Here is a 25031-nt window from a genome sequence, read left to right as displayed (position 1 = left end):
GAGGCCTCCGTGGAAAACAGTTACAAAACAGAATGGGAGCTTCCTCATGAGTGTCACTGGGCTGTGGGAGGGATTCCTGCTGCCTGGCTGGCTGGACCCCACAGCCACAGGTACCTGGGATGGAAAAGGCGCCGTGAGACCACAGCTTCAGCAGCTCCCCAGCGTTTTCACCTGGGGGATCTGGGGACCTTCAAACCGACCCCTTCAGCACTTAGCCCTGAGGCCGTCTCTTGCAGTGTTTCTGGAAAGGGAGAGCCCGCTGGGGAAGGGAAGCAGCAGGCAGAGATGCCCCATTCTCCCGGGGCCCCGCCAGAAGGGAGCCTCGCAACGTGCCCGGGTCCAGGCCTCCCCACTTGTCCATTCCAGAAAAGTCCACCGCCGTGGCCTGGGGAGACACATGGCCGGTGACCAGCCATCAGGAAGAGGCAGGAGGGGCTTCAGGCGAAGCAGTCTTCCAGGATGCATCAGACACTAGGGGAGAGCCAGGGGCTTCATAGCTTTACCTGTTTATTCAGCTCACTCCAGGGCAACTGTTTTAAAAACCCACACGCGGGACGGGGGTTATGTACACCGCACGTGATCTCCGCAGCGTCATGCAGAATGAGTCAATCAGTGCAAGACGGAACAGCCGCTGACACCCGGGCTCACGCGGTTTTAGCCTCAGCAGGCTTTCCTAGAAGACACTAGGATACGTCCTGCCCTCGCAGTTTCTAAAATAGAAGCACCTGGAGTTTTGAAACTTCTGGTCAGGTATTAAATGGAGACCGTGTTCCGCTCTGGAAAGGGCCCCAGCGTACCTGTGGGGGAGGCTCCGCTCAGAGGAAAATAGGGCAAGCCCATGCCGGCTCCGGGGCGGCCTGCGTGGCCTCACCACCCGGCGGCCGCTGCACTTGGAACGCTTCACAATCAGGTTAAGCCTCCAGAAAGTGACTTTCTAGTTTGTAATGTGCCTTCCCCTCCCCCCAGCCCACCCCGCTGAGTCGTGTCTGCAGCTCCAAATAGCAGCTGGTCCCTCCATCACCCCAGAAGCTCTGGGGCCACCAGGAAGGTTCCCTGCTGACCACCAGTCCCCAGACCATGGTCCTCTCTGTCCCCACAGAAATTCCTCTGCTTGCCCCCTGCCTCTGGGAGCTGGGAGAACGCTCTGGATGAAAGAGAGCAAGAATTACACTCTTCCAATCGTTGTTAAAAACGAGATGTGGCACCTTTCCTGCCCATGTGCCAGTCACAGGTAACCCAGTGTGTAGCCCTGTGCGGTCAGGCCCGAGGCTCTGCCCATGGAGCAGGCATTAACAGCTGGCTCCTAGCTGGAACCGGGGGGTGCTTTCTAGTCTTGGGAGCTTGGCACATCTGGTGCACTTGGGGCGGAGGCACCAGATAGCCCAGGACAGTGAGGCCAGCATGGCCCCTCTTAAAAGGCCCAGGCTGGAGGAAGGGCCTACTGCCCACTCCCAGCCGTGGGGAGAAGCCAGCCTGTCTTGTCCAGGACAGAGTGGCTGTCTTACAGAGACGCAGACACAAAGCAAATACACAGTAAGCCAGACAAGCCTTTTCAACAAGGCCCCAAGAAAGAACAGACATGCACCAGAGAGCAAGCAAATTAACGACAGACATCTGCAGGATGCAAGGAACATGCCCTTTGGAAGATGCCAGGCTCTTGTCCAGGCTCCCACAATGTCCCGACTTAACGGTTGATTCTCGGCACAGCTCCCAGGCAGCCCCTTGGCATTTTGGTTACGTGTTAAGGTTTGTGTCCTCAACAGTGTGTCACATTCCCAGCAACCTCCGCCAGGCCAGCCAGGATTTCTTGGCGTGGGCGACTCAGACCCCACAGAGAGTAAGCTGTCCACAGAAATGCCATCAGAGCATGACGTCCGAGGACTATGAAAAGAAAAGTCTCCCTCTCTAGGTGGCTGTTGGCCAGTGTGGTAAGCCTGGTTTTTGAAAGCAGCTCAGGATGTGGCATGCTTCCCCCTGAGCTGAGCTGTAGTATGTATGTTCATGACCCAAGAACATGGGCTGTGGTCTAATGAAAACAGCAGAACCCACGCTGCACAAGGCCCGGGAAATGTAGGAGCTGGGCCCCTGCGTGGGGCTGGGAGGACTGGGGGTTGCTGCAGGGGAACACTATATGGGGATTCGCCTTCCACTAGAAGCGGGACCCGCATTTGGCCAGGGCCGGCCAATGGCCTTGTCTAAACAGAAAGTCCCCCAGGCTGCCCGCTCCCGCCTCCTGGGGTCACAAGGCAGCAGGGAGACAGGAAGCAGGCTCTGCTTCCTGAGCAAGTGACTTTGGCAGCCATAGCCTGGAGAGGCAGCTGACTTGGGCTCCAAGGCCATTTTGTAGCCCAAACATGGAGAACTCTGGACTTGAGCCCTTTCCCCGACCCAGTGGCTTTGCTGGGTCATTGTGACTGGGCTCCAGGCTGGCTAGAGAGAATTTGAGCCCAGTGTGCCTCAGAGCACCCCTCAGTTAAAAGTCTCCTCAAGAGGGCCTTTCCACGGGATGCCCACAGATGTGCCTTGCCAGCCCCAGCAGGCCTCCATCCTTGGATGTCTTCCCAGGGGCCTGACAAGTCTGATGGCCGGCTGAGCACCGGCAGCACCAGCTGAGCAGACCCATGCTCCAGGTTCCTGCCCTCCTCCTGTGAGCCAGGCCACTGATTCCCCCGAGGGCAGCAGAGGAAACCACCAGGCAAAGCTGTGGGTCTGTACCCCATCTCATCAGACACCCAGCCACCAGGAGACCCACCTCACGTGTCACCGGGCAATCCCTTCTCTGAAACTCTCCGCCCTCCCCTTGCTCTCCCACCTCTGCTGGCCGCCTGTTCCACGTGTCTGAGATTGCCCTTGCCCATGACGCCTGGGTGCTGCCTGGAGCCCTGTCCCCTGCCGCAGAGAATCCCCAGGCCCAAGGACTCAGGTTTTTGTTTTTGTTTTTTGTTTTTTTTTTTTTTTTTTTGCTCTCAGCTCTTGGCAACAGAGTCTCTCTTTTAACTACAGATTTCCACTTTCTGCGGGAGCATCCTCCAGCCAGGTTCTCCGACATGAAGACAGGGACGAGACTTTGGTCTGGAACTTTCTGGCAGTGCCTAGGCAGCCTTGTCAGGAATCCCCACGTTCCCGTGTGATGCTCCCCAGAAGGCAAGCAGCTCATTGCTGGCTCCCGGGGGGTGGGAGGGTGGGGGTGGGGGGGGCTGCTGGCCTGTGCCCGGGGCGCCGCGCCCTCACACGACCTGCAGGCTGCGTTCGTGCCCGTCCAGCTGCACCTTGAGCTTGTGCAGCTCCTCGATCTCGCGGTTATGCCGCTCGGTTTTGTGGCGTACCAGCGAGCGGTAGAAGTGGATGGTGAAGACCACAAAGATGAGACCTACGGGCACCATGATGATGGTGGACACGAGTGCGGCCTGCCAGCCCGTGTGGCCGCCGGGGCCGGGCGGGGGGCCGGGCTGGCGCCGCGCGTCCACGGGCAGGAACTTGATCCAGCAGAGCAGCACCACCTCGGCCAGGAAGAGCAGGATCCCCAGCACGGTCGAGAAGCCCCAGGCCAGCTCGATGTAGGGGTGCATGCGCTCGTGCGGGGACTCGCTGATGGAGTTGAGGTTGTGGATGTTGCTCACGGCCTCCACGTTGGGCAGGATGCACGTGCTGATGAGCAGGGCAAAGAGGTGCACGGCCACCAGCACCGTGGTGCAGGCGCTGAAGGCGATGAGCAGCGGCCGCGGGTACTGGTACTGCGTCTCCAGCTGCACCTCCACCATGGCCACCTGCAACGCAGAGCAGGCGAGGCTGGGCCGGGGTGCCCGCAGCCGCCCCCCCACCTCCCCGTGCCGGGCCCACTCGGGGCAGAGGGCTCCCACCTCACTGTCCACATACTTCCAATTCTCCTGTTTTCTGATGAGCTAAAGGATACATCTCACTAAGGAAGAATCTAGAAAATGCAGGAGAGATTAAAGCACAAGGTGGGGGGCGGTGGGGCTCACCCCCTGGGGGGGCCCTCCCAGCCCAGAACTAAGAGTGTACCTGGGGTACCTGGGGTACCGAGCTCTGACCCAGGAGGCCACCCTTCCCTGGGAACAGGTGGCTTTGCTGCTGACTTAGCTGCAAGACAATGGCTGTTTTTCAAAAACTAAAAGCTAACCTTTCAAAAAGTGAAAAAAAAAAAAAAAAAAGAAAAAAAGAAATCATGGAGGCTCCCGTGGGTCCCCAGGTTCCCAGACTCGGAGGTGCACGCCCAGACAGCCTCACACAGGCCACAGGGTGCAGCTCACAGCCCTAGAAGCCCCGGGGGAGAAGCCCGCATCTCAAAGGCCAGGAATGGAAACAAAAACGAGGGCAACGGTGAGGGGGGGAGGCTGTGGGGAGGGGGCTGGGCTGGGAAAAAAGCTGAGTCATCAACCGCAGTCACAGGAAGCCCGGGCCAATAGGTAATGCCTGAGATGGATAAATCGAGAAACAGCAGTCTGGAGAAAGTTTTTCAGAACGAAGAGCCTGAGGGCGCCGCAGCTGGCCGGGGGTGGGCAGCCAGGGTTGCTGGGGTGGCTTATCTGCCCTGCAGCAGCAGTTTGGTTTTAAACTGCATGCACGTATTCATTTTGATAAAATAAAAAAGACTTTTTTAATTAAAAAAAATTAATTTATTTTGAGAGAGCGAGCACAAGTGACGAAGGAACAGAGCAAAAGGGAGAGAAAGCCCAAGTGGGGGAGGAACTTACAGGGAGGGGGACAGCGAGAATCCCAGGCAGATTCCACACTGTCAGCGCAGAGCCCAATGTGGGGCTCGAACCCACGAACCATGAGATCATGACCTGAGCCGAAACCAAGAGTCAGATGCCTAACCGACTGAGCCACCCAGGTGCCCCCGACAAAAAAAAAAATTTTTAATCCATGACCCCGAGATCAAGAGTCACATGCTCTACCAACTGAACCAGCCAGGTGCCCCAAAACTAATTTTAAATAAAAGGGAAAAATGACCCACAGAGGGAACCAGAAGCCCCAGCCTAGCTCTGTAGTAGTGAATGTCTACAGCCAGTCAGGCAGGATTTGCTCACCACAGGCCCTAAAGGGCATTCACACTACAGGCCGGGCAACGTGGCCCTCCCCCACTTCCCCCAGGGCAGACCCAGGCTACCGAGAACTTCTCCCTCTGTGGCCTGGCATTCCCCTGCCCCTCAGCACAGTGGACCACCCCCAGCGGATGGTGCAGTCCAGGCCTGGCAAGGACTCCGGGGCTCACCAAGGGTCTTCCCCCAGGTGCCCACAGGTAAGAAACCAGACCAGTCAAGGAAGGGGGATGGGGAGGCAGAAAGAGAGAAGGCAGAGGAAGGCTTCTCCACCCACTGTGTTCGCTTCCTAGATCCGAGCCATCTTCTGTTTTTACATTTTTACAAGAAAGACAACTTCACAACTTCTAGCAAGTCCTGCCTCCTAGAGTGAGAGACTCATCCTTTCAGCACAGATGGAACATTTGGTTGGTAAAAAGAAGATACGGCAGTGCCAGTGGACCACAGCTGAACAGAAACTCAGAACTGACCACTGCTCCGTACAGTTGCCACAGGACACGCGTTGAGGGGGTGGTCTTTTCTCAGTGACCCCTGTGGCCTGGGCAGGCTCTCGTTACCACAAAGGACATGGCTCAACAAAAAGGCGTTGTAAAACACAGAGGGCATTGAGGTAAGAAACAAAGATAATTAAAGGGCCTGCAGTAGGAAAGCAGTTTTGTTCAGCCTCATGGAGAGAAAAGGCCGAAAGGCCATTTTTCAATGTGTTTATGCAAAGATTTTATGAGGCAGCCACGGTTCACTGGCTCTCTGTGTTAGCAGAAGGATAAACATGAACAAACGGGCTTAAAGTTAGGCATAAATGCTCGCTGTGGGGCAAAAGAACAGCTTTGCAATTCTAATCGGGGACACCTAGCAAACGGACTCTTCACTTTTTCTTGGCCCGCCCTTGTTCAGCCATGGTTTCCACTGTTGATATCCTATCCGATGATCTGTGTTGGTCTTTTTTCTCGCAAGCTGCTCCACAGTCTGAATAGTTACCTGGCCTGCAGGTGGCGTGTTAATCTAGTGGGCCCACTGCTGCTTTCCCACCCCTGGTTCTGCTGCTTTCCAGTTTTCACCATTACCACTGAATGTCCGGTGCGTATTAGGCCGTGGCCGCCCCCATGAGAGGAACCTTCTAGAAGAGAAGGTGAGGGCACCGCATGGCTTCTGAAGTGTATCCCAGGTTGCTTAAGGAAGCATTTGCTGGTAGAGGAGATGCCCCATAAATGTTGAAGAAACGAACGACTGATCACTGGCAAGTGTGACTGCCATTGCCGAGCTAAGGACAGACAGCAACCTGCAGGATGCATCCAGGCCCTGCCATCCTGGTCTCTGCCTGCGGTCACTATCTTCAACCTAAGAGCACTTCGTACCCCTGCGGGCTGCCGGTAAGTGTCAGACTAGTCCTCCAGAATTCGATCTAGGTTTTAGAACCTTATGCACAGGGCCTTTAAACAAGCAGTTTGGGAGGCTTCAACTTGGGTGAGCCTTTCGTTGGCTGGGGAAGACCGCGAAGCTTCTCAGAGTTTGGAGATTGAGTGTTGGGAAGGCGGGGGTCTAAGAAGACGGCTGCAGACAGGAAGTGACTTCGGAGACCCGGGCCCCGCGCACAAAGGAAACTGTCTTACTGCATCACATCACGCAGCACTTCTCACAGTGTGTTTTCCAGAGTTAAAAACACAAGCGCGAGCCAGACAAACCTAACCTGAGACTATAATTCTGCCATGTGGAAAACAAGCCTTCATAGAGTCGTTTAAACTTCTTACCCGCATTCCGTACAATTAAGCTTGAGAAAACATTCTATCTTTTGCATGTGATGGAAACCACAGGAAGAAAATAACTATATGCCAAAGTTGTGCACCATATGATTTTATGCTTTTGGTGTTATGTTAAAAATAAATAAATAACACAATACAACACAAAAATAAAGCCTTTGCTTTAAACTACTGACCTGGGGGTGCCTGGGTGGCTCAGGTGATTAAGTGTCTGACTCTTAATATTGGCTCAGGTCATGATCTCACGGTTTCTGGGATGGATCCCCAAGTGGGGCTCTGTGCTGACAGACAGCATGGAGCCTGCTTGGGATTCTGTCCGTCTCTGCCCCTCCCCCGCTTGCATGTTTGCTTTCTCTCAAAATAAACATTAAAAAAATTTTTTAAAGGGGCACCTGGGTGGCTCAGTTGGTTAAGCATCCGACTTCAGCTCAGGTCATGATCTCACTGTTCAGAGTTCGAGCCCGGTGTCGGGCTCTGTGCTGACAGCTCAGAGCTTGAAGCCTGTTTCAGATTCTGTTTTCCTCTCTCTCTCTGCCCCTCCCCTAATACTCTCTCTGTCTCTCTCTCAAAAATAAACTTTAAAAAAAGGGGGGGGGGAGGTGCCTAGGTGGCTCAGTCAGTTAAGCATTTGACTTCGGCTCAGGTCATGATCTCGCGGTCCGTGAGTTCGAGCCCCGTGTCGGGCTCTGTGCTGACAGCTCAGAGCCTGGAGCCTGCTTTGGATTCTGTCTCCCTCTTTCTCTGCCCCTCCTTCACATTCTCTCTCTATCTCACTCTCAAAAATAAATAAATAAACTTAAAAAAAAAATTTTTTTTTAAAAGAAAAAAATTATTTCCACTCAATGGAGAAGAAAGAGGGGGTGGCCCTCCCTGCGTTCTCACTCTGAACCCTGGCATCTTCACCTTCTGGGACAATTCCCTGAAGGGATGTGAGTCAGGGACTTTGAGGTCAACCGGTGACATGGCCCTTCTCAGGGCCCGCAGTTTGGCCCAAGACTGACTCCTGTGCTGGGGAATGACTCAGAAGGAAGGCAGTGGCCTGGCAGCCAGGAGTCAGGTCAGAGGCTCTGCTTCGTGACCCCAGAGGCCACATTTGGGGGGCATCTGCGTCCTGAGTTGGGCCAAACTGAGCAAACCCCAATCATTGCAAGAGTCCTGCTCAAATCCTTCAGATTTTCCAAAGTCTTGAGGGGTGCCCAAGGTGGGAGCACACAGGGGGTACTTCTCTCCCTGCATACTGAAGCTATTTTGATTACTCTCAACCTCCTTGCCAGGTAACTGCTTGGGGACCATCCTTGGCGGCCAGCCTGTCTGCCAGTGGGGCCTAGAGGGAGTGCTTTGCTCCCTGAAGCATCATAGGATCTCGACAGCAAAAGCCCATTTGCAGGCCGCGTTCCCCACCACGTGTCTGCACTCACCATAGCGAAGCCTGACAGCAGGGCAGAGGTCCGGCTGGAGGCCTTCAGCTTGGCTCTGCTCAGGTAGAGCTTCCTCCAGGAGAGCGCCTGCACAGAGTGGTGGTTGGACGTGACCAGTTCCAGGTAGCTGCGGCGGACCCAGTCCCGGTAATCCATGCCCTTGTGGCCGGGTTCAGAGCAGGCAGGAGTGGAGGGGTCCACAGGCACGTTGAGCTCAGCGCTCATGGTGGGAGCCAGGCTGGGGGCAGGAGGCAGATACACTCAGGCATCCCAGAGGGTTCCCGGGACCTGGAAAAGCCAGAAGCCAAGCAAGTTGACCTTCTCTGGGACCTGCTGTCTATACCTGACACTGGGGGGTAGTGGGAGTATGGGACCCCGATCCCTAACACAGGACCGTGGGGACCATCTGTGGGAGAGGAGGGTCAGGAGTACACTTCCAGGAACCACCACAGTGTCCACTGTGCCTCCCTCCACAAAGCTAGAATCCGGCCTTCCATCCCTATGTTAGAAAGGCTCCAGTCAAATGTGGGTGAATGGAATTCTAAGGCCAGCCCCAAAGCACCTAAGGAACCTTCCAATCTGTTGCTATCCTCAGGGAACAGGGAGCTATAGCATTTACAGAGACCCTAGGACCTAGTGGCTAGGCCTGGATTTTAATCTACCATGTGATCTTGAGCACGACATCTGAACTTTCTGACCTTGTGCATCTTCAGATGGGGGACATCCCCACCCTTACAAGGCTCTTAAACAAAATAACAGACCCAAAGACTCAAAACTGCTTTTCAGTGTCTAGGGTCCAACCACAAGAAAAAGAAAATAATAATTCCAAACAGCAGCTAATTTCTCAAATCCAATTTAAATTTTAATCAGCGCAGTTCACCCCCCAAAATACTTGGTTTATATAACTGAAGGAAAAGCCACATCCAGGCTGCGGTGGAAACCCTGAGCAAAAGGAAAAGCTGAATCCACCAACTGACATGAGCACATGTCACAGAGAAACGGAGACCAGAGACCTCTGCGGTCATCCCAGGTAGATATCAGGTTTGACAATAACACGGAATGAAAATCAGAAGGGCCGATCTGTCAAGACTTGTGAATTTAAACCCAAATCTCCACTAATCCAAATAGGGGATTGGCGGTCTCATGTGGCCCAAGGGACCGGCCCGCGCAGCAGCACGCCAGGATCGGTTCTAATTAATCTGCAGGACAGACTTCAAGGGCATCGGCACCTCGCAGCTCACTTGGCATCAGATGTGAACTTGTATGTTCAGGCCCGCATAGGCCCCACAAAAAGCCAACCTAAGGCTATTACAAACAGATCAGTGTTTCTAGGTCCCAGGGAGCAGAGCTGGGGGTGGGTAGGTGGTGTAAGGGGTGTTTACCAGGGTCAGTGGCTGTGGAAATGCCCCAAACTTGATCTATCCACACCAATCTCTGAAAGGGTTCTATGGGAGGGTCCTAGAGGTGGAGAAGAGCTCTCTCTTTTGGGGTGCCTTCCTCTTTGTTCTCTACTAGGCTGCAGAGGTACAGCTTTTACTGGCCAACAAGACCCTGGGGAACAGTTCTGTGTTCTCCTATTTCTGCCAGGGGATACCAATTACTAGGTTGTTTCTAGGAAAGTTGGCTTGGGAGCCCTGGTCACTGCCCCATGCCCCTGTCTGCAGCCAGAAGCATTGCTTTCCAGCTCTTCAATCACTGGACCGTCCCTTCCTTCGGGGAGAATTAAGAGAAACGTTGCTCACTAACTAATCCATTGGTTAGCACCAAATAATTTAGAATGGCATCATTTGGAAATTGCCGTTTCCTCTTTTCTTTATCCACACATAACGGAAGCCAGCCAACAGGTATGAGGAAGACAGCATATGGCAGGTGGATGGGTGAAAGGCACAACCTTTGCCCTCACAGAGTATCCATCTCTCCATTCTCCATCCAAAAGACACTTCTTACTGGGCTTTAAGGTCAGACTGCATTTGGTACTTAGGCATCAGAGATGAAAATGGTGAGGATCCTGTGAGTTGGGTGGGGAAGCAACATAAGGGGGGGGATTTTCACCCAATGAGCTAAATGCTGCTTTCGTGGAGGGGGTGTGAGGACAAAGGAGCAACTTTGGCAAGGGAGAAGGTCCCTGCTAGGGAGCAAGGACAGGAGTCAAGGACATAGGTAGTAAAGGCAGTACTTGCAAAGAGGGACCCTCCCTCAAAGACGAGGTTCTGCCCTCATGGGAGGGTTCTGAGAGGCAAGGGACGTGGCAGGAAGGCTGGCTGCAGAGGGAGTCAGGGAAATGTAGGTGGAAAGCAGGATGTGGTAAGTGTGTGGAGCCCAAGGCAGCCCAGGCAGTGTGACCGTGCTGGACTCCATGGTGGTGCCAGGCTGCAGGGGCTTTGAAGGAGCTAGTGAAGGGAGCAGCAGCCTGGGGTCGGTGTGGTCTGGGTGGTTGTCCGCTGAAATGTTTGGCTGCCTGGGAGGAGCAGGAGGACCTGGTTGCCTCCAAAGGGTGAAAAGACAAGCCCAGGGGCCATCAGTGGGCCTGGGCTGGGCTCAAGTTGGAGGGTGGAGAGGGAGGGCTTTGGGGGCAATGAGGGCTGACACTGGCCTCTGGGTAGTGCCTGGGCAGTCTTGGCCCTGAAGATGTCCTCTGAGTGGCAGGGAGTGGAAGGAAGGGCAGGCTGTCCGTCTACTTGGAGCCTGGGTCTTGAGGCAGGCCTGTGGGTCCTGGAGATAGAAAGGCCACTTCCTGCTGAAGGAGTAGCCTGGACTGGATTCATATCCCACCTAACCGTCCCAGTCCAGGTGTCCTACCTTCTGCCAGGCCTCCTCCCCCTGCCCCAGGAGAGGCAGAGTTCTCACACTCTGGGCTGGGGTAGCGGTGGGGTGGGACAAGATGAAAATTGACATCTCTGTCGGGTGACAGAGGCTTCAAAGGATGCCCTCCTGGCTAAACTTCACGGAGGCTTTTTTGTTTGTTTTTTATATATAAGGAGCAGTCAGAAAAAAAAAAAAAAAAAAAAACTCTTGAAGAATAATGGTGTCTCTAAAGATGAGCTATTTATTCTCCTTGGCAGGCCTGCCTGAAACATTTCTAGGCGGTAGGTTTGGGGTTTGCCTGTCTTAACTTCCTTTAAACATCTGGGGCATGAGCAATGGCGAGTCTGACTCCGTCACACCCGCGCGGGGCGGGGGCGCAGGGGCCCCCCGCAGCCTCCACAGGGTTCTCCCAGAAGCGTCTACCTGCATCTCTGTCCCTTCCCCTAGGAAAGCCTCAGTAGAAGCAGGACCCGCACTCGGCCCCTGTTCTGGACTTCCAAGTCTTCTCAGCGCCGCACTCCTCCCAAGGATCCCTTAGGGTTGGGGTCACCTGGCCACCCACCAAATCCGCAGCCACCCCATCCCAAACCAGCCCAGGAGAAAGCCCACCCCCTCCCCCGCGTCGAGTCTCCCATTGCAATTTTGGTCCCCCAACAGGGCGGGGTACCTCCCCCCCCCCCACTCCGCCAACCGCCCCCCACGGCCAGCACTCACCGAGCTGCCCTGCCTGCCGGCCGGCTCCGCTCCCACTCAGGCTTGTGGCATGCGGCGTGGCCGTGTTGCCCCGTGGCCCCGTGGCCCGGCCGGGGCGCTGAGCACGGCCCCCTCCCTCCTTCCGTGCGTCCCGCCGTGTCCCCCCCTCCCCGGCCCCGCCCCCGCGGGCTGCCCCACCCCCGCAGGCCACCGCAGCCGCTGCCAAGGCAACGGCGAGCCGCCGTCACGTGGCTGGCCCTTGGGGGCGCTACGGACCACGTGATCTGGCTGGCCGGGAGGGGAGGAGAGGGGAGGGGCGGGACTCGCTGCCCCTCCTGCCTTACACCCCGGCTTCGGGGATCGGCTTCGGGGATCCGTTCTAGCCAGGACCACCCGGCCGGAAGCCGGGGAGCGGAAACCGGTAAAAGGTGCGCATCTCTCCCGTTTCCCCGGCGGGCGTGCCGTGGGCCACAGTGCACTCGGATTGGCGCTGCCGCGAAGGGGGCCGGAAGCCTGGGCATCCCTCGCTTTCACCATCCTCCCTTCCTTTTCCCCCCAGCCGCGCGGGCGCCCGGCCCTGAGGACGGAACACAGGACGATGTGGTAGCGCTGCTCTGGGTCCCTGGATCTGGACAACAGGTCCAGGACAGGGTGAGCCCTGCTCGGCCCGAGTGCGTGGGTCTGAGTAGAGGAAGGGAGCACAGAATCCCCAGGGTGAGCCGCAAAGGATGCCCAGGACTGGCTGTGGGCCAGGTGGAGGGCTGGGGAGAGACCAGAAGGGCACGCCCCGTGGGGAGAGGGAACAGGTATCCCATTACCAGGCCACAAGGGCGGGTGGGTGTGAGGTGAGTGCGGTAAAGGGCTGGAAGGTGAAGCTCTATTTGGTAAGGGTTCAGGCAGCCACACCCGCTCGCCAGGGTGGACCGTGGCACTCCGTAGAGTGTGTGCAGGAGCTGGTCAGGTGGTCATCCGCAGCACCCCCTACCCACAGGCCCAGGGAGACACTTGGGGTCCTAGGCTGGGTGCAACTTGCTGGGCCCCTGATAGACCTCCACCAAGCTGTTATACTGAGATCTAAAACAGGAACGTTTTTCAGGAAGTGCACACGAATAATTAACGAAGAGGCAGGATGGGTTCATATCAACCCCTGTGCCAGAGGGCCCCTCACAGTCCTTCCTCACAGTCCTTCCTGCGTGCCCTACATAGGATTTTTCCATCTGTCACAACAGCATCTGACAGTGACACATTTATCCAAATGAAAGAAAAATTCCACTCGTGTCAACCAGTCCAAGTTTTCTGACAATTGTAAGAGGAGAGGTTAACGGATGTCAGGCCAAATCCATTAATCTCTCAAGGCGCATTTTAGAGGCCATTGCTGAGAGCCAGAACGACATCTTTTAATCCAGGAAGACACTTAAAAACAGACCACAGCATAGGGAAATCCCAGGGTCTGATTACCGACCTTCCCCCATCAACACACACACATTATAGATGGCTATAGGAAAGGGATCATCTGAATTTCACAGGGCAAAATCCTCAAAAAGCAATAGCTCTTTGTAAAATGATGTGGAAAACAGGAAGACGACACTTTGTAAACTAGAGTAATTGCATCACAGATGAACATTCTTTCCACAACAGAGTCACTTGCTTAAGTTTTCACCGTTGGAGTCTGATCTGACTGCACATCCTTTAGAAGGCTTTCGGTACTAGTCAGTGATGCCTCCACCCTCAAGCACATTTATCCAGCATGTCTGGACAAAAGGAAAATCTAAGTCATAATTACCTGTGCTTTTCAGAGTCCATTTCCTAACCAAACACAGAAAATGGCTCCCTCCCCCTCCACCCCCGCCTAGACGAGTAAGGAAGGTGCTGGCACCATGCTGAAAGGTGGTACAAATTACAATACTAATAGTTGGAGGGCCCCTCAGGTGCACAGGTAGTTGAGCGTGAGTTACACAGAAGTGAGGGAAAGGCTCACAGGGACCAGCCACCCAGTTGGGATGTCTGGGTGACAGTCTGGGCTGTGATTTCCCTAGCTGTTTGGCCATGGCAAGTTGCTCCCTTGCCCAAGGCCTCAGTTTGAAAAAGACCGATTCTTGGAGGCACATCCCGGGGGGCCTATCGCGTTCATCTTCCCCATCAATGCATACCCTTATTCAGCTAAGACTGTGGCCCTGCTGTCCCCTTCCCTGAGTCTTCTCATCCAGAGGGCCTCTCAGCTGCCCTGGACTATGTAACCAGTCCGGACAGTTCTGTCCCCTTGGCCATATGGCTGAGTCCTCGTCACTACCCCTTATGAGATCTTCAGTTCCCATCTCTCACTTTCTGACCCTTTCTCACCCAGTCCTCAGCCGACCACCTCGCTTCCTGGACTCTGCTGAGACCCGCTTTTTGCCCCCAGCCTCCTTTCTGACTCAGCCTGAGCCCTCGCAACCTCTCCTTCCACCACCTTCCACTTCACGCCCAACTTCTCAAGTGACCTGTCCTTACCATCACCTTCTCGGCCCCTCTGCAGCTGCCTGCCAGCATGGTGCTGACTCTGGGACAGATGTCAGCCGTGCCCTTTTCTGTCTTTGGGAACCCATCGTTCCAGCTAGAAACATCTCTTTCCTTGTTCTGGTGACCTCACCTCTGTGCAGTCTCCTCCTCTTCTGTCCCCTAGATGTGGATGTCTCTCCACTTTCCCCTGACTGGTTTCATCCATTCCCCTTGTGCCAAGCAGCCTGTTGACTCCAAATGGTCACCCCAGCCCGGCAGGGCGTGGCCCAAGGGCCCCCACCTCACCATGCTCACAGCTGAATTCCCCATCTTCCCTCACATGCCTTCTCTACATCCTGGGTTACCTGTGTCAGGAAGTCCCAGCAGCTACGCAGCTGGTGACATTACAGATCTGTTATTAATGATTACTCCCATCCCCATCCAGTCCTGTGAAGTCTCCCATTTGTCTCCACAGGTCTCAGACTAATTCAGGCCCTCGTCACCTCTGCACTGTGTTACTGCAAGTGCCTTCCACCTGTCCCCTTCCCATCTAATCTGCACACTACAAAGTGGAGAATTCCCGTCTCTCCCCTGCCCCCACTGAGCCCTTCAGTTTTCCCTGGGGCCTTAGATCAACTCCAGTCCCCTCACCTAGTGACTGAGGGCCATGACAGGGCATCTGCTTCTCCTCGGCTTGGTTTCTTAGAACTCCTGCATTACTGGGCTACCCAGGAGTTCAGCTCAGACCTGCCCTCATCCCCGAGGCCTGGGTCACATGCCACGCTGTACTCTGTGCTGTGTGCAACTGTGCTGACCTTTTTCTTGTCTGTGTCTTATCAGATCTGGAGCTCCTTAAAGGCAAGGCCTGTGTCTTGCTCACCATCGTCCCCACTGCTGAGCCAGGTACACTCAGGAAACCTTCAGATTAAGCTTTCAGTCATGTTCAACAATTTGCTATATTCTGTGGAAAAAGAAAACTGCTTCAGGACTTGCGCCGGGGTGTTCTCTTGACTGAAATATATTAAAATACGGTAACGGTAGCTCACTTTAATCAAGTGTGCCAAAGACTAAACATAAATAAACTTCCACGGGGAGGAGAAGGCACACCTGTCCTCACAACTCTCCTTCCATGCAGCCTCGAAACTGATTTAGCGATATTCCCATTCCCAAAAGCAACATCGCTCCTCTAACTCAATTAAGTAACACGCTTTTTCCAGAAGGGTTAATGTTGAAAACAGGAGAGTAAGCTAGCAACAGTCCTTGATAGGTTAAACCAGTGTTTCCGAAGGGGGGCCTGTGGCAGAATCTGCTGGGGTGCCTGTCCCAAATGCCTGAGCTGCCACGAGGTGGTCTCTGGGGCGCGGCCGGGGAGTCCAGATGTCAGAGGTGGGCTCCGCGGTGGCCGGGGCCCTGGCACCAGTGGCCTCCGGCAGACATGACCACGTGCGCCTGTTCAGGCTCTTCCTGCTGTAGCGGCCATTTTTCTGGTATGAGCAACTTCCCCGCCTGCTTTCCGTCACAGATCTGCTCAGTCACCCCTCATTTATCGAGCACCCGTGGTGTCTCGGGCACTGTGCTGGCACTAGAGGTACAGCAGAGGACAGAACAGGCAGGTCCTTGCTCTCGTGGTGCTCTGAGGTGGGGAGGGGAGGGGTGCTAGTGGGGCAGGGTACAGACCAGTAAACGAGATGGATGCTAGGAAGAGAATGGAACAGAACAGGGTGGGCGGAAAGCTGAGGTCCGACAGCACAGGAAGAGGCAGAGCAAGAGGGGAGTGGGGTACGGACCCGGGCTGAGGCTCCAAAGGGAACCTGAAGCCACAAACCCAGAACACATCAGCGAGGATGGTATTCGAAGCCCGGGTCAGGTTAAGATCTCCTGGGGCCTGGGTGTCGACGACAAAAGGCAGCGCACTGGGTCACCCAAACATATAGAGTTTGAGCAGAGAAGCCAGCCAGGGAAAGGCAGGAAGAAAGGCAGGAGGCAGCACTGTCAGAGATGCTGAGAGTTCAGGCTTCTCTACTGTGCAGATGCCTCCACGGGCTGGATGTGGTGAAACTGAAGGCTTTCAGTTTGGGGGTGAAACCTTGCAGAGGCGGAAGAACTCTGGGATTTGGGCTGAGAAGGGAGGAGATAAATGGCGTGGTAGGTGCAGGAGAACCTGGAACTTTGCTCTGTTGCCACAAATGGGAGACCCCAGAACTGCTGGAGGTTGTTGGGGCGGGGGTGGGGGGACAGTGGCTCCAGCAACAGGGAGGGCGACCAAGGCAGGTGTGTGAAGTCCTGGGGCATGAGGGCTTGGCCTGAACTCCTGCTCTCTCTGCTCTAAGAGAGCTACTCGCTGAAGGGGGAGGTGCTGTAAAAGCACCTTTCAGATGGTGGGAGATGAGCCTGTTCGGGAAGACCTAAGGATGGGTGGGGGGGTGCCGGTTCCCAGGTGACACCTGTGGTCTTGCATGCCAAGCGGGACTGAGGAGTTCAGCTCCTGATGCCCAGTGAGATAAGTACCGTTCACGCAGGGAACACACCAGTCAAGTCCAATCCCCTGCATTAGCAAACACCACTCTCTGGAAGCCCAGGCTCGCTCATACTTGACACATGCACAGCCGTTTCTCATTATTCCTGGTAGTTCCATTCTGCAAAGTCACTGCGAGCACTGAGTGTTAATTAGTGACTGCCCGGCCGCTGCCATCTGGGGAAACATGGGACTTGGTCACGTCAACTGATCAACACATAACCTTGTTTTATGTGTTTGTTCAAAAGCACTCCTGGTTGGGGGTGGCTGGCTGGCTCAGTCAGCAGAGCACACGACTCTTGATCTCGGGGTTGTGAGTTCAAGCCCCACACTAGCTGAAGAGATTAAGAATAAACTCTTTAAAAGATAAACTAAAAAAGCCTTCGTTTATATTGATTCACTAACAACGAACTTGCAGCCAACAGCACTGTAACTCATGCCCGGACAAAGCTTACGTAAGGAAAGCACATCCTGGCCTTCTTGCTCTTAGGACACTAGACAAAATACTTTGAGCACTATGCTTCGGGGCCGTTTTAAAAATGGCAAAATCGGGGCACCTGGGTGGCTCAGTCGATTAAGTGTCCGACTTCGGCTCAGGTCATGATCTCGCGGTCCGTGAGTTTGAGCCCCGCGTCGGGCTCTGTGCTGACAGCTCAGAGCCTGGAGCCTGTTTCAGATTCTGTGTCTCCCCCTCTCTCTCTGACCCTCCCCCATTCATGCTCGGTCTCTCTCTGTCTCAAAAATAAACGTTAAAAAAAATTTAAAAAAAAAAGGCAAAATCAAGAAAAAGCCAAAAAAACTGTTACTAAATGATGTGTTTGAGCTGAACAAGAAAAACAATGTTTTTTCTTGAACTCAGCTGGGAACAGGGCATTAGGCAACTCCGATTTCTTACCACTCTGTGCCTGCAAATGACCACAGAGCACCATGAGTACTGATCTTAGGGTTACAAATAAGTGTTAATGAACAGGAGACTTCACAAACAGAACCTGTGAGTGGGTAAGGGGCAACTATATTTAATTTTTTTTAACGTTTATTCATTTTTGAGAGACAGCATGAGTAGGGGAAGGGCAGAGAGAGAGAGGGAGACACAGAATCTGAAGCAGGCTCCAGGCTCCGAGCCGTCAGCAGAGCCCAATGTGGGGCTCGAACTCACGAACTGTGAGATCATGACCTGAGCCGAAGTCAGACGCTTAACCGGCTGAGCCACCCAGGCGCCCATGGGGGGGCAACTGTATTTAAAATTATCATATATAATCACATGTACGCATGTGCAGGCACGCACCAGGAGGTTACTAAAGAAGCAGCCTTCCTCATCAGGGAAATACAAATCAAAACCACACTGAGATACCACCTCACGCTGCTCAGAGTGGCCAAAATGAACAAATCAGGAGACTATAGATGCTGGAGAGGATGTGGAGAAACGGGAACCCTCTTGCACTGTTGGTGGGAATGCAAACTGGTGCAGCCACTCTGGAAAACAGTGTGGAGGTTCCTCAAAAAATTAAAAATAGATCTACCCTATGACCAGCAATAGCACTGCTAGGAATTTACCCAAGGGATACAGGAGTGCTGATGCACAGGGGCACTTGTACCCCAATGTTTATAGCAGCACTTTCAACAAAAGCCAAATTATGGAAAGAGCCTAAATGTCCATCAACTAAGGAATGGATAAAGAAATTGTGGTTTATATACACCATGGAATACTACGTGGCAATGAGAAAGAATGAAATATGGCCTTTTGTAGCAACGTGGATGGAACTGGAGAGTGTTATGCTAAGTGAAGTAAGTCATACAGAGAAAGAGAGATACCATATGTTTTCATTCTTATGTGGATCCTGAGAAACTTAACAGAAGACCCGGGGGGAGGGGAAGGGAAAAAAAAAAGAGAGGGAGACTCCTAAAAACTGAGAACAAACTGAGGGTTGATGGGGGGTGGGAGGGAGGGGAAAGTGGGTGATGGGCACTGAGGAGGGCACCTGTTGGGACGAGCACTGGGTGTTGCATGGAAACCAATTTGACAATAAATTTCATATTAAAGAAAAAAAAAGCGGCCTTCAGCCTATAGCTCTGGCACTAAAAGAGCAGTGCACGGGCACCCCTTGTCACTAGGTCCGGGCCGCACACAGCGTCTCCCCAGAGCAGCACAGTGCTGTGGTGCAGGAGCTAGAATGGTGGGTTCTGGAGTCACACTGCTGGGATTCAAATGCTAGCTCTACACTTACTGGCTGGGTGACCTGGGCAAGTTTCCAGACCTGTGTTCATGAATCTTGTCTGGTAAACCTATAAGGCCATCTAATCAAAGGACAGAGTATTCTAATATGACTACGTTGGCTGGCGCAGGGCTGTCTCGTTAAGTGGTCAATAAAAGTGTGGGGAGGAAGTCCGAATTCCTGTACCTGAGGTTTCCTGACATGACCAAGTTATGCACACCTGTGTCGATCAATTCCAGAGTTTTCTCCACCCACAACCCAATGAATGAGGACATTACTGAATGATTCCCCCCTCATCATGGCTTTTTTGAGGCGGGGGGGGGGGGGGTTCTCTATCTCCCACTCCCTTCTCAATGATGACACCTAACTGTTCTCTTTTCTCAAACAATACACCGAAGACCAAGAGTCATTCAACCGAAGGTATGACGGCACCTTAAAAATCGCCAGAAATTGCCACAGACATTTCCTAGCTAAGCATCCTCTTCTGAAATGCAGGAAAGGTGCAGAACATAAACCTCCAGTCTGGCACCCTGTTACCTGCTCTGGCACATGCCGCCCCGTCCAACACAATCTGCTCTGCTGTGTCACTAAGCTCTTGGCCAGGTGTACCGGGCAGAGGTGGTGTCAGAACTGGAATCCTTAGGTCTTTGGGTTCCAAGCTCTGGCACCCTCGACAGCCTCCAGGGCAAGCGAACACCCACAAGATCCAGGCTGCAGATTCAAAGCGAGAGTTGTGACACACATCTTGTGGGGAGATAAGGAGACCAACGGCTCAAAGACAGCAGAACAAAAAACCAGCACAGAACTAACCAGCCAGTTCCTGATGAGAGAAACACAGGTTCCAAATGTACAGCCACGGGGCGTGCCCATTTATTAGGGCTGATTTTCCATTTCAGCTTCCTGGGAAAGAAAAATTCCTGTGGCTTGAATTGCTTAAAGGACAGAAGTTATCACAGATGTCGCCCGGCTCAGGGCAGGGCCGGGAAATCCATACCGCAGAAGTGAAAAACAAGTAGAATGTTTCTCAGTTTCCCTTCACTCAAAACCACTATATCTTTAATTCTATCAGACTCCATAAAAGGCACAAAATATACTTAGAAACTTGGAATTGGAGATAAATCATCCAAAAAGTGAGCAAAGGCTCTCATTCACACCATCTCTGTCCCTCCCGCTGGCCTGAAAGGCTGCCCCTGGCCACCTCCCACTTTACTTAGCCCCCCTTTTCTGCAGGATGAAGACACAGCTTTTGGTTACCACCCCCCCACCCCACCCCCCCACTTCTGGTTGGGCCAGGACTCCTCATACTCTGCTCTGGTTCAGCCCAGCCTGGATTCTCAACCTGCTTATTTTTCTCATTTTCCTCAAAGCTCTCTTCACACTCCAAGTCACCCTTCCTATGGCTCGGCCCCCTGGTTAAGCCCCCCATCTCCCCTTGCACACGTGCGGGGCTTCCCGATTCACACCTGTGGACAGGGGGCAGCCAGGCGGCAGCACGTATCACAGGGTACAGTCTGCCCCGCAGCTGAGGGAAATGGCGGTCAAGCACCCTGCGGTGCGCCGTTGGCCCCAGAGCCAAGGCCATTTCCTTCAGCGTGGAAAACAGGTCCATGTTACAGGACCATCCCTGTCACACCATTTCCCAGCCTTCCCTATAGCTTCTGAACAACATTTCACAGGTCTGAACAAAATCTAAGATGTTTCTGCTCTTTACTAAACATTTCTTTCACAGAAGCCTAAACTCATCACTGTCCAAATAGCAGAACAGTGATCAGGGGCAGAAGGTTACGCATCTTCCCCATCAGCAGGAACATGAATGAACTCTGCTTGGCAGCCCTGAGTGTCCAAGAGACAGTGTCCAACAGACGGTCCTCTCTGTCCCACAGGCTCAGCGTCCTGCTGACAGGTGGGGCTGGGAATGATCAGGAGGGCATCCCACTTGCTTCTCTCCAGCAAAGCATTGGGAGGGAAACGGAGTTGAAACACACATTCCTTTTCCCTCGGGTTGTGTGGACAGTTTCCTGAGGTCCTGGTCACAGCATGGGTTAGGCCGCAGAGAGTTGCTACAGCAAACACTGTCATCGACCCATAATGAAGCTGGGCTGCTCCTCCTCCTCCTCCTCCGTTCCAGACGCTTCCTCAGAGCTACTGGATGGCTGCTCCTGGGACTGACTGGATCCTGTAATCACATGACATTTGATTAGAGACATACAAATTCACCCAGAGAAGCAAAGGGCACTTTAAAAATGGAGGAGCACTGAGGAAAAATTAGGATCTACAGTTTGCTCTAGAACAATGCAGAGCTTAGGGGCACCAACCCCTCACCCCCCACAGTAAAAAGTCCTTATATAACTCTTGACTCCCAAAATGTAACTATTAACAGCCCACTGCTGACCAGAAGCCTTATCAATAACGTAAACAGTCCATTAACATATTTTGTATGTTGGGGCGCCTGGGTGACCCAGTCAGTTGGGCGGCCGACTACAGCTCACGTCATGATCTTGGGGTCTGTGAATTCGAGCTCCGCATGGGGCTCTGTGCTGACAGCTCAGAGCCTGGAGCCTGCTTCGGATTCTGTGTCTCCCTCTCTCTGCCCCTTCCCTGCTTGCTGTCTCTCTCTCTCTCAAAAGTAATAAATATTAAAAAAAAATTAAAAAAAACATTTTGTATGTTACGTGCATTGTATACTGTATTCCTACAATAAAGTAAGCTAGAGAGAAAAAATGGTATTAAGAAAATACATTTAGGGGCGCCTGGGTGGCGCAGTCGGTTAAGCGTCCGACTTCAGCCAGGTCACGATCTCGCAGTCCGTGAGTTCGAGCCCCGCGTCGGGTTCTGGGCTGATGGCTCAGAGCCTGGAGCCTGTTTCCGGTTCTGTGTCTCCCTCTCTCTCTGCCCCTCCCCCGTTCATGCTCTGTCTCTCTCTGTCCCAAAAATAAATAAACGTTGAAAAAAAAAAAAAAAAAAAAAAAAAAAAAAAAAAAAAAAAGAAAATACATTTATAGTGCTGCACTGTAAAAAAAAAAAAAAAACCCATGTCTACATGGACCCACGCAGTTCAAACCCAGGTTGTTCAAGGGTCAGCTGTAGTTGTTGCCGTACAGTAGAGCGAGGGGCTAGAGGGGGTCCTCATGTCCATCGGTCCCTCATGCCACTTCTCGGGTATAAAGGGTCAGTCACAGAACTGCTCTACCACTGCTGGCAGGTGGACCTCATCCTTGTGAAGAAGGTCCAGGAGCATTCATAAAGAGAGCCCAACACCCCATCTAGTGGGCCTCACTGTCTTTTTTTGAAAGGCAATTCCTTTCATTTTTAAGGTATTATAAAGTATTTATTAAAAAATTTTTTTTAACATTTATTTATTTTTGAGAGACAAAGGAGACAGAGCATGAGCAGGAAAGGGGCAGAGGAAGGGAGACATAGAATCCGAAGCAAGTTCCAGGCTCCAAGCTATCAGCACAGAGCCTGATGTGGGATCGAATTCACAGACCACAAGATCGTGACCTGAGCCAAAGTCGGACGCTTAACCGACTGAGCCACCCAGGCGCCCCATAAGGTATTTTTTTAATTTATTTTTTTAATTTACATCCAAGTTAGTTAGCATATAGTGCAACAATGGTTTCAGGAGTAGATTCCTTAATGCCCCTTACCCATTTAGCCCATCCCCTCCTCCCACAGCCCCTCCAGCAACCCTGTTTTTCTGCATATCTAAGAGTCTCTTATGGTTTGTCCCCCTCCCTGTTTATACATTATTTTTGCTTCTCTTCCCTTATGTTCATCTGTTTTGTATCTTAAAGTCCTCGTATGAGTGAAGTCATATGATATTTGTCTTTCTCTGACTGACTGATTTCACTTAGCATAATACCCTCCAGTTCCATCCACGTAGTTGCAAATGGCAAGATTGCACTGTTTCTGATTGCCGAGTAATACTCCATTGTATATACAGACCGCATCTTTATTCGTTAATCCATCGATGGACATTTGGACTCTTTCCGTACTTTGGCTACTGTCCATAGTGCTGCTATAAACATTGGGGTGCATGTGCCCCTTCGAAACAGCACACCTGTATCCCTTGGATAAATACCTAGTAGTACAATTGCTGGGTTGTAGGGTAGTTCTATTTTTAATTTTTTGAGGAACCTCCATACTGTTTTCCAGCGTGGCTGCACCAGTTTGCATTCCCACCAACAATGCAAAAGAGATCCTCTTTTCTCCGCATCCTCGCCAAATGTGTCATTGCCTGAGTTGTTAATGTTAGCCATTCTGACAGGCATGAGGTGGTATCTCTTTGTGGTTTTGATATTTATTTCCCCGATGATGAGTGATGTTGAACACTTTTTCATGTGTCGGTTGGCCATTTGGATGTCTTCTTTGGAGAAGTGTCTATTCATGTCTTATGCCCATTTCTTCACTGGATTCTTTGTTTTTTGGATGTTGAGTTTGGTAAGTTCTTTATAGATTTTGGATACTAACCCTTTATCTGATATGTAGTTTGCAAATATCTTCTCCCATTCCATCGGTTGCCTTTTAGTTTTGCCGATTGTTTCCTTCACTGTGCAGAAGCTTTTTATTTCGATGAAGTTCCAACAGTTCATTTTTGCCTTTGTTTCCCTTGCCTCCGGAGACGTGTTGAGTAAGAAGTTGCTGCGGCCAAGATCAAAGAGGTTTTTGCTGCTTTCTCCTCGAGGATTTTGATGGCTTCCTGTCTTACATTGAGGTCTCTCGTCCATTTTGAGTTTATTTTTGTGTCTGGTGTAAGAAAGTGGTCCAGGTTCATTTTTCTGCATGTCGCTGTCCAGTTTTCCCAGGACCACTTGCTGAAGACACTGTCTTTATTCCATTGGATATTCTTTCCTGCTCTGTCAAAAATTAGTTGCCCATACGTTTGTGGGTCCATTTCTGGGTTCTCTATTCTGTTCCGCTGATCTGAGTGTCTGTTCTCGTGCCAGTACCATACTGTCTTGATGATTACAGCTTTGTAATACAGCTTGAAGTCTGCCTCACTGCTTTTTATATGCCCCCCCGCCACCCAGGTCTCTCAACATGGCAGGGCGATGTCCCCGGCCAGCCCTTTAGCATTTAACACTAGGCTGACAATGCTCCTGTGGAGGTCTCAAGCTCTCACTACAGTCCACAAAAGGATTCGAAAACTGTTTTGCAGCGGGCTCTGCCCACAACAAATAGGCCAGCTTCCCGGCTCTTCCCACAGACCCAGAAACCTTCTCTCTTGACACTCCACGTGCAGCTCCGAATTCCAGTGCTTCCCCGGCACGACTGCCGGTTCCCACAGTGCAGCTGAGCTGGCCGACAGCAGAGCAGAGAGACAACTTATTCCCAACTCCTCCTCCTCTCTTCTCTCCACGGGAGCAGGGCAGTGGGCGAGAGCTGGAACAGCAGAGCCAGAGCCACCAAAGCAGCCGGGTCCTCCAGCCCCTTGCGGGCACAGTGGGCTCCCGGGGCCCGCCTACGGACCTCCTCCCTGCAGACGCACAGGAGCTCAGCCCAGCACCCCCAGAGCACAAGGCACCCGGAGCTTTGCTACGCTGTCATCACCGCATCAGACAGAGAGCTTCAAGGCAGGAGGTGTGGGGTGCCTAGGACACAGCAGAGCCTACGATTCACCCGCACGCCCTGGGACACGACACTAAAGAGCACTCACGGCAGTGGGTGGAAACCTCTCAGATTTAATGACTTTCGGGTATTCCTCCTCCTCCTCAACCTCCTGCCAAAAGTACAAACAGTGAGCACTGAACACCTCTCCACGCAGCGCCCTGCTTCACTCTAACAGAAGTCTCTGGACAAGTCCCACGACAAGAGATCCGGTTCGCGGATGAGGAACAGGGTTCAGAGAGATTAAGTAGCTGCTACTCAACGTGTCATAAGCGGTAAGACCCAGGCCTCTAACCTGACTGATTCTCTAGGACTCGGCCTACCTTGCATGCACAAGTGCACAGGGAAACTGAGGCAAAAGAATAACGAGAAGGAGACAGGAGTGAGGTGAGCACACTGAGTGGATAAGCAGGGTGTGGTCTGTGGTCTGTGACTGGAATACCAGTCAGCCTTAGAAAGGGACATCGTGACGCCTGACAGAC

The 25031-nt window shown here is 52.8% G+C and overlaps 2 protein-coding genes across 4 annotated transcripts in view; both read right to left on the bottom strand.

The window, feature by feature from the left end:
- Positions 1–490: 490 nt before the first annotated feature.
- ORAI2 (ORAI calcium release-activated calcium modulator 2) lies at positions 491–19857 on the bottom strand. 2 transcript variants are annotated; one of them, XM_045461963.1, is made up of 4 exons: positions 19480–19857; positions 15030–15175; positions 8239–8526; positions 491–3767 (listed from the first exon to the last, which is right to left on the bottom strand). In XM_045461963.1, the coding sequence occupies exons 3-4, from the start codon at positions 8461–8463 to the stop codon at positions 3228–3230; spliced, it is 765 nt and encodes a 254-aa protein (XP_045317919.1). In that variant the 5' UTR covers positions 8464–8526; positions 15030–15175; positions 19480–19857; the 3' UTR covers positions 491–3227. The 2 variants fall into 2 exon arrangements, with proteins under 2 accessions (XP_045317919.1, XP_045317918.1); XM_045461962.1 differs by lacking the exons at positions 15030–15175; positions 19480–19857 and adding an exon at positions 11758–12020.
- Positions 19858–20632: 775 nt separating this feature from the next.
- PRKRIP1 (PRKR interacting protein 1) overlaps positions 20633–25031 on the bottom strand; it is a 31714-nt gene continuing 27315 nt past the window's right edge. Inside the window, exon 7 of one of the 2 annotated variants that reach the window (XM_045461965.1) lies at positions 20633–21111. In XM_045461965.1, the coding sequence (XP_045317921.1) occupies positions 21018–21111 (94 nt within the window). In that variant the 3' untranslated portion in view covers positions 20633–21017. Of the gene's footprint in view, positions 21119–25031 lie in introns of both variants that reach the window. The other variant, XM_045461964.1, reaches the window with a different exon arrangement.

Source organism: Leopardus geoffroyi, chromosome E3 (assembly GCF_018350155.1).
Source record: "Leopardus geoffroyi isolate Oge1 chromosome E3, O.geoffroyi_Oge1_pat1.0, whole genome shotgun sequence".
NCBI lineage: Eukaryota > Metazoa > Chordata > Mammalia > Carnivora > Felidae > Leopardus > Leopardus geoffroyi.
This window is presented reverse-complemented; position numbering and strand designations above follow the sequence as displayed.

Bases quoted from the DNA above. Each gene is read 5' to 3' on its own strand.
- ORAI2 (XM_045461963.1), bottom strand. From the start codon at position 8,463: ATGAGCGCTGAGCTCAACGTGCCTGTGGACCCCTCCACTCCTGCCTGC. The intron at 3,768-8,238 runs GTGAGTGCAGAC...TCTGCGTTGCAG, and splicing joins TGCTGTCAGGCTTCGCTATG to GTGGCCATGGTGGAGGTGCA.